The sequence below is a fragment of the Rutidosis leptorrhynchoides genome, chromosome 2 (assembly GCF_046630445.1).
Source record: "Rutidosis leptorrhynchoides isolate AG116_Rl617_1_P2 chromosome 2, CSIRO_AGI_Rlap_v1, whole genome shotgun sequence".
NCBI lineage: Eukaryota > Viridiplantae > Streptophyta > Magnoliopsida > Asterales > Asteraceae > Rutidosis > Rutidosis leptorrhynchoides.
This window is the reverse complement of record NC_092334.1, coordinates 376,540,115-376,553,968: the sequence shown is the minus strand read 5'-3', so window position 1 is coordinate 376,553,968 and position 13,854 is coordinate 376,540,115. Positions and strand designations below refer to the sequence as shown.

General features: G+C 33.0%; 2 protein-coding genes across 2 annotated transcripts; both read left to right on the top strand.

Moving 5' to 3' along the window:
• The first annotated feature begins 1,242 nt into the window (after positions 1 to 1,242).
• On the top strand, positions 1,243 to 2,001 carry LOC139889007 (F-box/kelch-repeat protein At3g23880-like). Its single transcript, XM_071871983.1, has 2 exons — positions 1,243 to 1,386; positions 1,480 to 2,001. The coding sequence occupies exons 1-2, from the start codon at positions 1,243 to 1,245 to the stop codon at positions 1,999 to 2,001; spliced, it is 666 nt and encodes a 221-aa protein (XP_071728084.1).
• Positions 1,998 to 2,417, top strand: LOC139889006 (F-box/kelch-repeat protein At3g06240-like). The gene has a single exon (XM_071871982.1). The coding sequence runs from the start codon at positions 1,998 to 2,000 to the stop codon at positions 2,415 to 2,417; it is 420 nt and encodes a 139-aa protein (XP_071728083.1).
• The last annotated feature ends 11,437 nt before the right edge of the window (positions 2,418 to 13,854 follow it).

Sequence of the window (13,854 nt, the reverse complement as noted above, 5' to 3'; positions counted from 1 at the left end):
AGCATCTATATCGGTTATCCTTATAATGTTGAAGTATGGTTATCTTCTTCTATCCAAAAGGTGGAGATTTGTTGGTTATAGTTTTGGTTAGAAGATGAATATGGTTGCTAGCTATATTGGTAAAAAGGATGTTATCCCACATAGGTGGGAGGAGAAAGTTGGAGGTGAACTCCTTGGCTATAAAAGGAGGTCATGGGATTACTTCCAATTTGCACCAATCAATACACTTTAAGTATTTGATTATTTCTTTCTTTCTTACCCTTGTTTGAGAGTTGTATTAGTTAAATATTTTGGAGAGTGTAGTTGGCTTAAGAGAGTCGTCTATATCATTGTAACAATTTGTGATATAGTGTATTTTCTCTCTTTGGGGACCGGTGGTTTTTCTCCTGTTTTGGAGTTTCCACGTTAAATCTTGTGTTGTGTATTGTTCTTATTTCTTTATTATTATTGTTGGGCTGGGTGGTGGGAATTAGGGAGACCGTAATTTCCCAACAATTGGCTCCCCATAGAAGGTAAAACCTAGGGTAATCAAGCCCCCCGAACGCGAGACCTGATACCGGGTAAATTGCGCATTATGTGCACCCTCTAGTCACACTCCATTTTTGAACAATTTGGCATAGCCAGGAATTGAACCCAGGTAGTGTGCTTCATTGAGCAACTCGGTAGCCACTCAGGCAAGCCTGAATGGTTATATTTTACTATTTTAGTTTTTCAGTGATTTATAATACATTATTTATTTGTATTTTAACTTTGTATTGTGTGTATTAGATTTCAAAGTTGAAAAATAAAGTTATAAGTATATAAATTCTGCAAAGAATAATACCAAGTAGTCAAAGTCAGTCGACTGTTTGATTCAAATAAATAGCTAACTATATTTGATCTATTAGATAAATACCAGCATTGTTACTAGACCTTTTATATGATTCCTGCATTCCAAATTCATCCAAGTTTGTGCCTCCAAGTGGTTATAAATTCCGCTTTGCTCAAATCCAGAGCTTGAATGATGTTTGTTTCAACTGTGAATAGCTACTTGTTGCATATTGTTATAAATTCCTCTTTGCTCAAATCCATTTCTATTCTAAGTATTTAATGATGAATCTTGTTTTGTTTTTATACTTTTGGTTGTGAAATTTCACTCTAATAATCTTTTGTCACCAGGTCCACTTAGCAGGTTGAGCCATTCTAGGGCTTTGTCTAATCTTGGAAGCAAAACATACAATCAGATTAAGGTACCATAACCCAATGTCTGCCCTAAACCACCTTCCACCGGACCTTATCGAAGCAGTTCTACCTTTTTTACCTCCTAAATCCCTAGGCCGTATCAAATCAGTTTCTAAACGATGGTACTCACTCATTTCCAGTCCCAATTTTATCAAGACCCCCTCGGCATAGTCGAAACGGAAGATGATCGCAACGGGTGGTTTAGTCCCCATCGGGTGATCCCAATCGCTGTCCAATTTTTTTTTTTTTTTTATCAAGACCCATATTCAAAAATTTACCAAAAACAACCCCAATTCTGACCCCACCCAACTGATTTTAGTGGAGTCCGATGGGGAGTCTCTCTACTCAGTCAGTATAAAACAACTCAACACCCAAACCTCACTTGAAACCGTTAAAGCTAAATGCCTGAATTTACAGGAACTATTGCTTGAGATACATGGGTCTTGCAACGGCCTTGTTATAAACAGTTATATATTTGATAACCTCTTTTTAGTCAATCCAACTACACGAGAGACCTTGGATTTTCCGTTTGGGAAAAGTAGTGATGAAACATATGGATTTGGTTATGATGCTTCAGCACATGATTATAAAGTAATCTCTATTTCTCGTAGGGATTCTGATACTAAATGCAAAATTGTACGCGTATATAGTTTACGTAACAACTCATGCAACATGTTGACTAATTTCCCTTACCAACTATCTAATCATCATAAACTAAGTTCTGGGGTACTCTTAAACAATAATCTTCACTGGGTCGTAAGAACAGACGCTCAACAATGACTATTGCTGCCTTTAGTTTAGATATTGACAAATTTCGTGAAATCGGGTTACCTGATTCATTCAATTATGATGTAGATAAGTTTTCCCGGGTCTTTGCTCTTGGTGGGAAATTAGTTGCTATTCTGTGTGATGATTTGCTCAGTGTCTGTTATGAATTGTGGGTGATGGAGGATTATGGGGTTCCTAAGTCCTGGACTAAACTTTGTATATTTCAAAATCATATCGATCTATGGTCTATGTTCATTGCTCAAGTCAGCAATCGGGATATTTTGTTGGGTAATAGTCATGCAAATCAAATGCTTATATACAATATGGATGAAAGAAGATGCACAAGTGTAACAGTTGAAGAGTGCGAAGAAGTGTTGGTTTATGGTACGTATGTTGAAAGTCTTGAATCACTTAAACGTTTCCGTTAGAACTTAACACTTGTTTTTATCTTGGTAAGTGTTTGGGTGGACTCTGTTCTTAGATGAAATCTTCATCTGCTTCTCAACCCTATCATTCGAGATGACGGGTTAATATTTTCTGTTCTTGATAATCAACTTCATTGCATTTGCCTTGCAATTCAATAATTCTATGATCAATGGTCCTGACAACTGAGCTTCTAATAAACTTAGTGCTCAAAATTCTACTATCATATTGTTGGTTATACGAAAAATTTTCTTCATGATAATTCGAGTAGCTATTCCTCGAAACGTTCTGACGTGCCGCTGTCATGATTATTAACACCAACAACTGAATTTTAAGCAACAAAAAATTGAATGATAGATAAGCATTAACAGTCATTAGCACTCAAACTCATCAATAAACCACCAATAAAGTACAAAATCATTAAATAACCTACTTATTAGATATTAATCAAATTAAAACAACAAAAAAAAAAAAAAAAAAAATTGGGGAAAGCAGAACGTACCGTTATTCTAGCATCCTTGGAATAACTATTTATAAAATATATCAAAAACAATAGACTAAAATGTTAGCGGATATTAGACGTAGACAATATCTTATGTAATATCTACCATTAAATGTAGGCATATCTATCCATATCTCATATTAAATGTAGGATCCCTAAAATCAATGGATATGAGATCAGATCATGTACTATATATTTGGCCTCTTTGATCAATAAGAATGGGTGAATTATAACATTCTTACATGGTATCAGAGGGTTTGATCCAAAACCTAGTCGGCCGAATGTGTGCCGCTTCTGCTCTACCACCCATCAAATCTTCCTAACCCCATCAGAGCCGAAACTCTACTTCGGTCTTCTATCCATCCACCACCGTTCGACTCCTACAGTCTCGAATTTCATTTCCTGAAATTTTTATATCTTTCCCAGCGTGTCCACCTCCTGCCGCCGTTCTTTTTCCGGTGACTTCGTTCTTCAATTCTGACCAAACAGTGGTGTGTATTGGTCGTTTCTGAAACAATCGTTTTCTAGCCCAATTTATCTGTGCTGCTAAAAATAATGATAATAATAATTGGGAAAATATTCAACTTAGCTGCTGCTTTTCTTCTGATTATGTTGAAAAAGTTGAGTTTTTAAAAGCAAAAGGTGAGGTGTGGACTTGAGTAATAATTCACTTTCTCAATTCTAGAAATCAATTCCACGAGATGGCACCTACCCATATCATTATTATTATCATTTGGTCCCACTCGCCACTTATCATTTTATATATATCATCGGCGTGAGGATGAGCCGCCTAGCTAGACTAGGTTCCAAACCTCCACAAAAAATAATAATAATAATAATAAGAATAATAATAATAATCTCTTCCGATAAAGACTGGTTATCGTCGACAAAGTTCAATGCCCAAGTCCTGCTCAATCCTTAGGCAAAGCAAGCCACGACGTAGAAAAAAAAACGTTACGGAAAAGGAAACGCAGTCAAGCAATACGCAACCACATCAACGAATATCAGTCTGCTCGGAAAGAAAAATGTTATTTAGTTTTTAGCATTTTAATCCAGTTTGACCGTTCATTCCTCTCCCGCTCAAACTGCGGGGGGATGTTAACGGATATTAGACGTAGACAATATCTTATGTAATATCTAGCATTAAATGTAGACATATCTATCCATATCTCATATTAAATGTAGGATCTCTAAAATCAAGGGATATGAGATCAGATCATGTACTATATATTTGGCCTCTTTGATCAATAAGAATCATTGGTGAATTATAACATTCTTACATAAAATAGATCAAAAACAATAGACTAAAATAGATCAAAAAGAACTTTTTATTCCATGTTTTTGCTCCAGTATAGTTCAATGTGCTCCATCTTTCATCGTATGACCACAGATCATATATGGACTACAATAGACTAAAAAATAAACTTTTAATCAGCGAACAACATAGGCACACATATAGACAATATATATAAGAACATAAGAAAGTAAAACTATATATATATATATATATATATATATATATATATATATATATATATATATATATATATATATATATATATATATATATATAGTGGTAGGATCAAGAGGGAAGTAACCAATCGGGGGAAGCGGGGGAAGCAAAAAAAAATTTTCTTCGTTTTTTGAAAAAACTTTGTTCACGAACATTATAGACAATGGCGGAGCTAGTAGGGATGCTTGGGGGTGTCTAGCATCCCCTAATAATGGTAGTGTATATGGTATATTATCTTGCTCTGATCAAGAAAATTGGAGTTGTAGATCTATAAAATTAGAGTTGGAGACTTGTTGCAGTAGAAGAGCTGGTGTATTTGGAAATTAATAGATTATAAGTGAAGAAAAATTGGAGCTATTAATTTTAGGTTTGAAGAGCAGAGTCGAGACCTAAAATTTGGGGAAGACGATGAATTTTTGGTCAATTTTTATTTATAGTCCTTGAACTTGTAATATACACTTCATTTTGGTCCCACAAATTAACAATTAACAACTATACATTATATATATGAAATTTATGAAAAACTTTATCACATATTTCGTAAATATTTTCTTACAAATAACAAAATTAAACTAAACGATAATTTAAAAAGTCGCATGATGGTTTTTTTGTATTTTATTAATAAAAAATCCAGAGCAGTACAAGATACAATTAAAGTAAAATAAGAATAATGATTAACATATATTAGAAGGTATTTACTTTTTATCTACATAGTACTTTAAAATTGATTTTAATCGATATGATTAGTTTCATGTGTATGTTTTGGATATATTCAAAATAAATATTCAATTTTTGTTTGTCTTTTACGTTATAAAAGGTTTTTATATTGTTTAAGTATGAGATTTGTGTTTATATAGCATATTAAATTTATGCCCGCTCAATAGTAATTTTTGGCTACACCTCGGACATAGCTAGAAAAAAAGTGTTTGATTTTTTTAAACAAATAAATGTTGATGATCACCAATCACAACAAGAAGTAGGTAATGTTATGGAAGATGTTAAAAATTCACATCACATGTTGGTGAAGATTATATTATGGATGAATTCTCTCGAGTTGAAACTATTTTACATGTTACTCAGTGAGACAACGGATCAACGTGTGATAGATATCAATCTATTTTTTGATGATTTCTTTTGAAAAAACTTGTTCTTCTATTTAGAAATGTTTCTCTTCATCATTCGTTAGTAATGATACATTATAACTGGATGGATTTGTTATCGTTGATTACGTACAGTGAATGTATGTTATTGATTGAGCGATTATGTTGAGTTTGTTTTTATACTGTGTAAGCTTAGCATCCCCTATCCCCGGATCCTGGCTTCGCCTCTGATTATAGATTGGATGAAAATAAGAACATTTAGAAAAGAAACTTCGTGATGAATGTTATTATTTTGGCGGAAAAACGCTCGAAGAAGTAATATATAACAATTATCGTTTTTTTCGAGCGTATGTTGAGGTTTTAGACATTAGGGTTTAGATATTAGGGTTTATAGGGTTTAGATATTAGGGTATAGAAATTTAGGGTTTAGGGTTTAGATTTAGGGTTTAAATTTAGGATTTAGATTGAGTTTTTAATACGAACGGTTTAGAGTTTAGGGTTTAGGGTTTAGGGTTTATGGAATAAATCCAAAACACCAAACCCTAAACCCTAAACTCTAAATCGGGCTAAATTTTACTTCACAAAACATGAAGAAAAAAAACGTTAGCATTCTTCACGAACAATATTATCTTGAATGTTATTTTTGTCGAGCGTTTTCCCGCCAAAATAATAACATTCATCACGAATTGTCTTTTCTAAATGTTCTTATTTTCATCCAATCTATAATGTTCGTGAACAAAGTTTTTTCAAAAAACGAAAAGAAAAAAAAAAAATTTGCTTCCCCCGATTTGTTACTTCCCCATTAATTCTACCTATATATATATATATATATATATATATATATATATAATAGTCTCAAATTACCATTCAGCATAAAAATACTTCATAAGGCAGAACCAACTTGAAGATGCACCTATAAACAACACAATTAAACTATTAAACTATTCGTAATCGATTTCAACTAATGAGTAATACTAAGTGATAAGCAAGTAAAAATTAAACCCTTAGAACAAAACTAATATTGTAAAGCGATATTAATAATAATCTATAACATATTCCATATTCAGATTAGAGATCTCAAACAACTCGACTTCGACATTTAAGAGCTAAAAAAAAATCATATGAATTAATTATATGAATGTTAGGAACTATAAATAAACAAAAATTGAAATAATACCTGGCGATTACAAAAAGATGAGAAAAGGCAATCGTTTGAAATCTCGATTGAAGAATTGGATTAAGAAATCGATTGAAAAAATCTGTTAATCACACATTCCGAATTCATTTGATTTGATCACTGATCGATCAGTTTTTTTGCGATACTGCAGATCCCTATTTTGAAGAAATCAGATGAGGTAATCGTCTCGTTTATTCGCAGAAGCCCTAATCTAAGGTTGATGATAATGAACACATCTGATGTTTTATGTGTGACAATACGAGGTTGAATTTTGATGAGATGAAGATGAAGATGAAGATTGTGGAAGAGAACGAAATTGAATCTAAGTAAAAATGCTTTGGAAGGAAACGGTTTCAGTATTACTCGTAATTGATTGTAACTGCGTAAATTATGGATTTTGAATTCAAATTGGAGCCAGGGGCTGCCAAGTCATCAAGGGGGAAAAAACTAATCAATGATCATATTACACGTTGGATGCCATGTGGACTCGAAGAAGGTGGGGCCGACACGTAGGACCCACTCCCTTGATTTATAATATTGTATAGATATAGACAAGGTTGCAAAATTCTCTATTCGGGGATTAATCGGTCGGGACTTTCGAAGGATTAATCGACAATTCGAAGATTAATCGGATCCTACTGTATACATTTAAATACTAAATTTTAAAAGTTATATGTGTAACTATAGAAACAGACCATAAATTTAAAGATAATTTTTAACATAATTGTCTAAATTTGTTTATTTTGCTTCAAAACTATAAAATTCTAGTTAAAATGTTAACCATTTTTTACTTGGACTGACTTTGATTACTAAATTCGATTTTGATCCATCAATTGACGTTAACCGTTTAATTAAACGGATTTTTGGAAATCGGAACGAATTGCTATTAAAAATTATTAATCCGGGATTAATCAGCGAGTAATCGGGTTTTTTACAACACTGGATATAGATATGAACAAATCAAATCAAGAGATGGAAATACAATCGAAGTCTTGCTGGCCAAGAATCGAATCAAATCCGAGGCATATAAATACACCTGCTGGCCCAATTTGACACACACGATCACGCTCATAACCTCAAAAAGACCTACTGCTGTTACGTTTTTCTTGAGCGATTTTTTGTTGCTGCTACGTTTTTCAATCTGAAGGGCTGCCAATCACCATTGCAACCTACAAATACGTTAGGTGTGATTTCTTCTTTATAGCCATGTGTGTCTAATCTTTTTTACTTTCTAGTTAAAGGTTAATATAGGGTTGAATCAAATTGGGTTATGAGATAATTAAATCTTGTTTTTGAATGCTTTTGAATAATTTCATGTTTCCTGAATGTTTGATGTCTTCTGTTTCATTAACTAATTTGTGTTTTATGGTCAACAACAACAACAGTAGATTTCTTTATGGTATATAAAATTAGTCTCACGTAATTGTTTCTTTCTTTCAACATTGGTAGCAATTATTATGGTAAGTTTTTTATTATTTTTAAGGGAACTTCTGATATGATTTAGATAGAGCTTGTGTTTTTTATTATTGATGCATTGTTTCACGTTTGATGTTTGATGTTTGATGTTATCTTTGTTTATATTGTTGTTTTGTTTATAACTTTTGTAAGGTTGTCTAATTCTGTAGTGACCCGAACTTTTCCATGTTTATATATATTAATTGAGATTGATGTTTACATGATTAAATGTTTCCAACATGTTAAGCAATCAAACTTGTTAAGACTTGATTAATTAAAATAGGTTTCATATAGACAATTGACCACCCAAGTTGACCGGTGATTCACGAACGTTAAAACTTGTAAAAAAAACTATATGATGACATATATATGGTTATATATATAGTTAACATGATATTATGATAAGTAAACATATCATTAATTATATTAACAATGAACTACATATGTAAAAACAAGACTACTAACTTAATGATTTTGAAACGAGACATATATGTAACGTTTATCGTTGTAACGACATTTAATGTATATATATCATATTAAGAGATATTCGTACATCATAATATCATGATAATATAATAATTTAAAATCTCTTTTGATATTATAAACATTGGGTTAACAACATTTAACAAGATCGTTAACCTAAAGGTTTCAAAACAACACTTACATGTAACGACTAACGATGACTTAACGACTCAGTTAAAATGTATATACATGTAGTGTTTTAATATGTATTTATACACTTTTGAAAGACTTCAATACACTTATCAAAATACTTCTACTTAACAAAAATGCTTACAATTACATTCTCGTTCAGTTTCATCAACAATTCTACTCGTATGCACCCGTATTCGTACTCGTACAATACACAGCTTTTAGATGTATGTACTATTGGTATATACACTCCAATGATCAGCTCTTAGCAGCCCATGTGAGTCACCTAACACATGTGGGAACCATCATTTGGCAACTAGCATGAAATATCTCATAAGATTACAAAAATATGAGTAATCATTCATGACTTATTTACATGAAAACAAAATTACATATCCTTTATATCTAATCCATACACCAACGACCAAAAACACCTACAAACACTTTCATTCTTCAATTTTCTTCATCTAATTGAACTCTCTCAAGTTCTATCTTCAAGTTCTAAGTGTTCTTCATAAATTCCAAAAGTTCTAGTTTCATAAAATCAAGAATACTTTCAAGTTTGCTAGCTCACTTCCAATCTTGTAAGGTGATCATCCAACCTCAAGAAATCTTTGTTTCTTACAGTAGGTTATCATTCTAATACAAGGTAATAATCATATTCAAACTTTGGTTCAATTTCTATAACTATAACAATCTTATTTCAAGTGATGATCTTACTTGAACTTGTTTTCGTGTCATGATTCTGCTTCAAGAACTTCGAGCCATCCAAGGATCCGTTGAAGCTAGATCCATTTTTCTCTTTTCCAGTAGGTTCATCCAAGGAACTTAAGGTAGTAATGATGTTCATAACATCATTCGATTCATACATATAAAGCTATCTTATTCGAAGGTTTAAACTTGTAATCACTAGAACATAGTTTAGTTAATTCTAAACTTGTTCGCAAACAAAAGTTAATCCTTCTAACTTGACTTTTAAAATCAACTAAACACATGTTCTATATCTATATGATATGCTAACTTAATGATTTAAAACCTGGAAACACGAAAAACACCGTAAAACCGGATTTACGCCGTCGTAGTAACACCGCGGGCTGTTTTGGGTTAGTTAATTAAAAACTATGATAAACTTTGATTTAAAAGTTGTTATTCTGATAAAATGATTTTCATTATGAACATGAAACTATATCCAAAAATTATGGTTAAACTCAAAGTGGAAGTATGTTTTCTAAAATGGTCATCTAGACGTCGTTCTTTCGACTGAAATGACTACCTTTACAAAAACGACTTGTAACTTATTTTTCTGACTAGAAACCTATACTTTTTTTGTTTAGATTCATAAAATAGAGTTCAATCTGAAACCATAGCAATTTGATTCACTCAAAACGGATTTAAAATGAAGAAGTTATGGGTAAAACAAGATTGGATAATTTTTCTCATTTTAGCTACGTGAAAATTGGTAACAAATCTATTCCAACCATAACTTAATTAACTTGTATTATATATTATGTAATCTTGAGATACCATAGACACGTATACAATGTTTCGACCTATCATGTCGACACATCTATATATATTTCGGAACAACCATAGACACTCTATATGTGAATGTTGGAGTTAGCTATACAGGGTTGAGGTTGATTCCAAAATATATATAGTTTGAGTTGTGATCAATACTGAGATACGTATACACTGGGTCGTGGATTGATTCAAGATAATATTTATCGATTTATTTCTGTACATCTAACTGTGGACAACTAGTTGTAGGTTACTAACGAGGACAGCTGACTTAATAAACTTAAAACATCAAAATATATTAAAAGTGTTGTAAATATATTTTGAACATACTTTGATATACATGTATATATTGTTATAGGTTCGTGAATCAACCAGTGGCCAAGTCTTACTTCCCGACGAAGTAAAAATCTGTGAAAGTGAGTTATAGTCCCACTTTTAAAATCTAATATTTTTGGGATGAGAATACATGCAGGTTTTATAAATGATTTACAAAATAGACACAAGTACGTGAAACTACATTCTATGGTTGAATTATCGAAATCGAATATGCCCCTTTTTATTAAGTCTGGTAATCTAAGAATTAGGGAACAGACACCCTAATTGACGCGAATCCTAAAGATAGATCTATTGGGCCTAACAAACCCCATCCAAAGTACCGGATGCTTTAGTACTTCGAAATTTATATCATATCCGAAGGGTGTCCCGGAATGATGGGGATATTCTTATATATGCATCTTGTTATTGTCGGTTACCAGGTGTTCACCATATGAATGATTTTTATCTCTATGTATGGGATGTGTATTGAAATATGAAATCTTGTGGTCTATTGTTACGATTTGATATATATAGGTTAAACCTATAACTCACCAACATTTTTGTTGACGTTTTAAGCATGTTTATTCTCAGGTGATTATTAAGAGCTTCCGCTGTCGCATACTTAAATAAGGACAAGATTTGGAGTCCATGCTTGTATGATATTGTGTAAAAACTGCATTCAAGAAACTTATTTTGTTGTAACATATTTGTATTGTAAACCATTATGTAATGGTCGTGTGTAAACAGGATATTTTAGATTATCATTATTTGATAATCTACGTAAAGCTTTTTAAACCTTTATTGATGAAATAAAGGTTATGGTTTGTTTAAAAATGAATGCAGTCTTTGAAAAACGTCTCATATAGAGGTCAAAACCTCGCAACGAAATCAATTAATATGGAACGTTTTTAATCAATAAGAACGGGACATTTCAGTTGGTATCCGAGCGTTGGTCTTAGAGAACCAGAAAATTTGCATTAGTGTGTCTTATCGAGTTTGTTAGGATGCATTAGTGAGTCTGGACTTCGACCGTGTTTTCTTTAAAAATGATTGCTTAACATTTTTGTTGGAAACTATATATTTTTAACATATGAATATTATGTGATATATTAATCTCTTAACGTGTTTGATATTATGTGATAGATGTCTACCTCTAGAACAAGTCCCATTGACTCACCTAATAATAATGAAGAGTCAAATGTAAATTGGAATGATTTGTGGACTGATTCACAAGTTCCCGAAGAGGAACCGGAAGAAGAGTCGGAACCGGAAGAAGAATCGGAACCGGAAGAAGAATCGGAACCGGATGAAGAAATAGAACCGGTGGGGGAAATAATAAAATGGTTAAGTAAAAGAAAATCCTCAACCAACCGACCAAAGTTAATTATGGTCAATGGTGTTTCCGCCAAGGAAGCAAAATATTGGGAGGATTACCAATTCTCCGATGAATCGGATTTCGACGAGAATTCCGATGATGTTATAGAAATTACCCCAACTGAATTTAAAAAGGCAAAAGAAAATAATAAGGGAAAGGGCATAAAAATAGAGAAATCTAATTCCAACCCCGATGAACTTTATATGTATCGTCAACCCCCGAAGTCCTTAAGTTGTAACAATGACCCGGGAACCTCTAAACCACCAGGTTTTTCTAAACCAATGTGGACAACGACGGCTCGTATTATGGGAACATCATATATCCCTAGAAACTTGGCAAAACGAACCAAAACCGAAGAAGAAGAAACGAGCGAGTCGGAATAAGATAGTTGTATTCGTGTGGTGTAATATATGGAATATAGTGTTCTTATGCTTTATGATATATGTAAAAATTGCTTGTATTAATAAGTATTTTTTTTTATGAATCTAACTCTTGTCTATTTTACAGTTTAAAAACACAAAATGGATAGACAACCCAATATTTTAAGAGACCTACCCGGAGACATGATTGATGAAATCTTGTCTAGAGTCGGCCAGAATTCTTCGGCACAACTATTTAAGGCGAGATCAGTTTGTAAGACATTCGAAGAACGTTCCAAGAATGTCTTGGTTTATAAGAGACTTTCGTTTGAAAGATGGGGGATATCACATTGGGAAACCCATAAGTTACGATGTGTTTACTTTGACGCATATATTGCGGGGAACCCAAATGCTATTTTACGCAACGGGTTAAGAAATTATTTTGACTCAATATATCCGAATATTGGACTTCCTGATTTAGAAAAAGCGGCTAACATGCAACATAAAGAAGCATGTTATGCTTACGGATTAGTAATGTTCGCTTCTCACCAAAGTGAGAACAAGAACATCGGGCTACAACTATTAAACAAAACGTTTCCACAAGTGACGGAGTCGGTAATTGGGGTAAGAAATGAGGTTTTTAGATTATTACGGGACTGTTGGACATTACGTAACCCTCGTCCCTTTGATGACGTTACAACACGCTGTCTTATCAACGGCCATAACGGTTATGTTGCACAAGACCAAGGATGGGAAGTAGTCCTAGTAAAACCAGAATGCATGACTTGTTTCTGGACGTATGAATTACGTGTCTTTATTGCCTTTGCCGAACGACTTGTGTACTAGCTAGAATTGTCTTCACAACTATCTTGTATCAAAGTTATTGTGTGCTATATTTCATGCTTTATGTAAAATAAGCGGTATTGTAAGTTTGTAAAATATTGTATAAAAGTTTGAACGCGAAATATTATTACAATCAGTTTTTCATATAGAATTGTAGTAGTTGAATTGTATATTAGCTACTAAGTATGAACTTAACGGGTAGGTACTACCCGAATTTAAACTTATAAAACGCTAATATGAAGAAAAAGCTTTTATAAATGAGTTCATATTATGCTACGAAATACTATTAACTACTCTTAATATTCTGTATGATTAACTTGTTCCATTTAACTATTTTGAAGGAAATGGCACCGACTACTCGACACACCGTGAATATGAATGAAGAGGAATTCCGTACTTTTCTAGCTTCAAACATAGCCGCAGTACAGGCTGCGCTACATACCAACAATAACCTTGGATCTAGCAGTACAGGAAATCGTGTAGGATGCACCTACAAAGAATTCACTGCCTGCAAACCTTTGGAATTTGATGGAACCGAAGGACCGATCGGATTGAAACGGTGGACCGAGAAGGTTGAATCGGTGTTTGCCATAAGTAAGTGTACTGAAGAGGACAAAGTGAAGTACGCTACGCA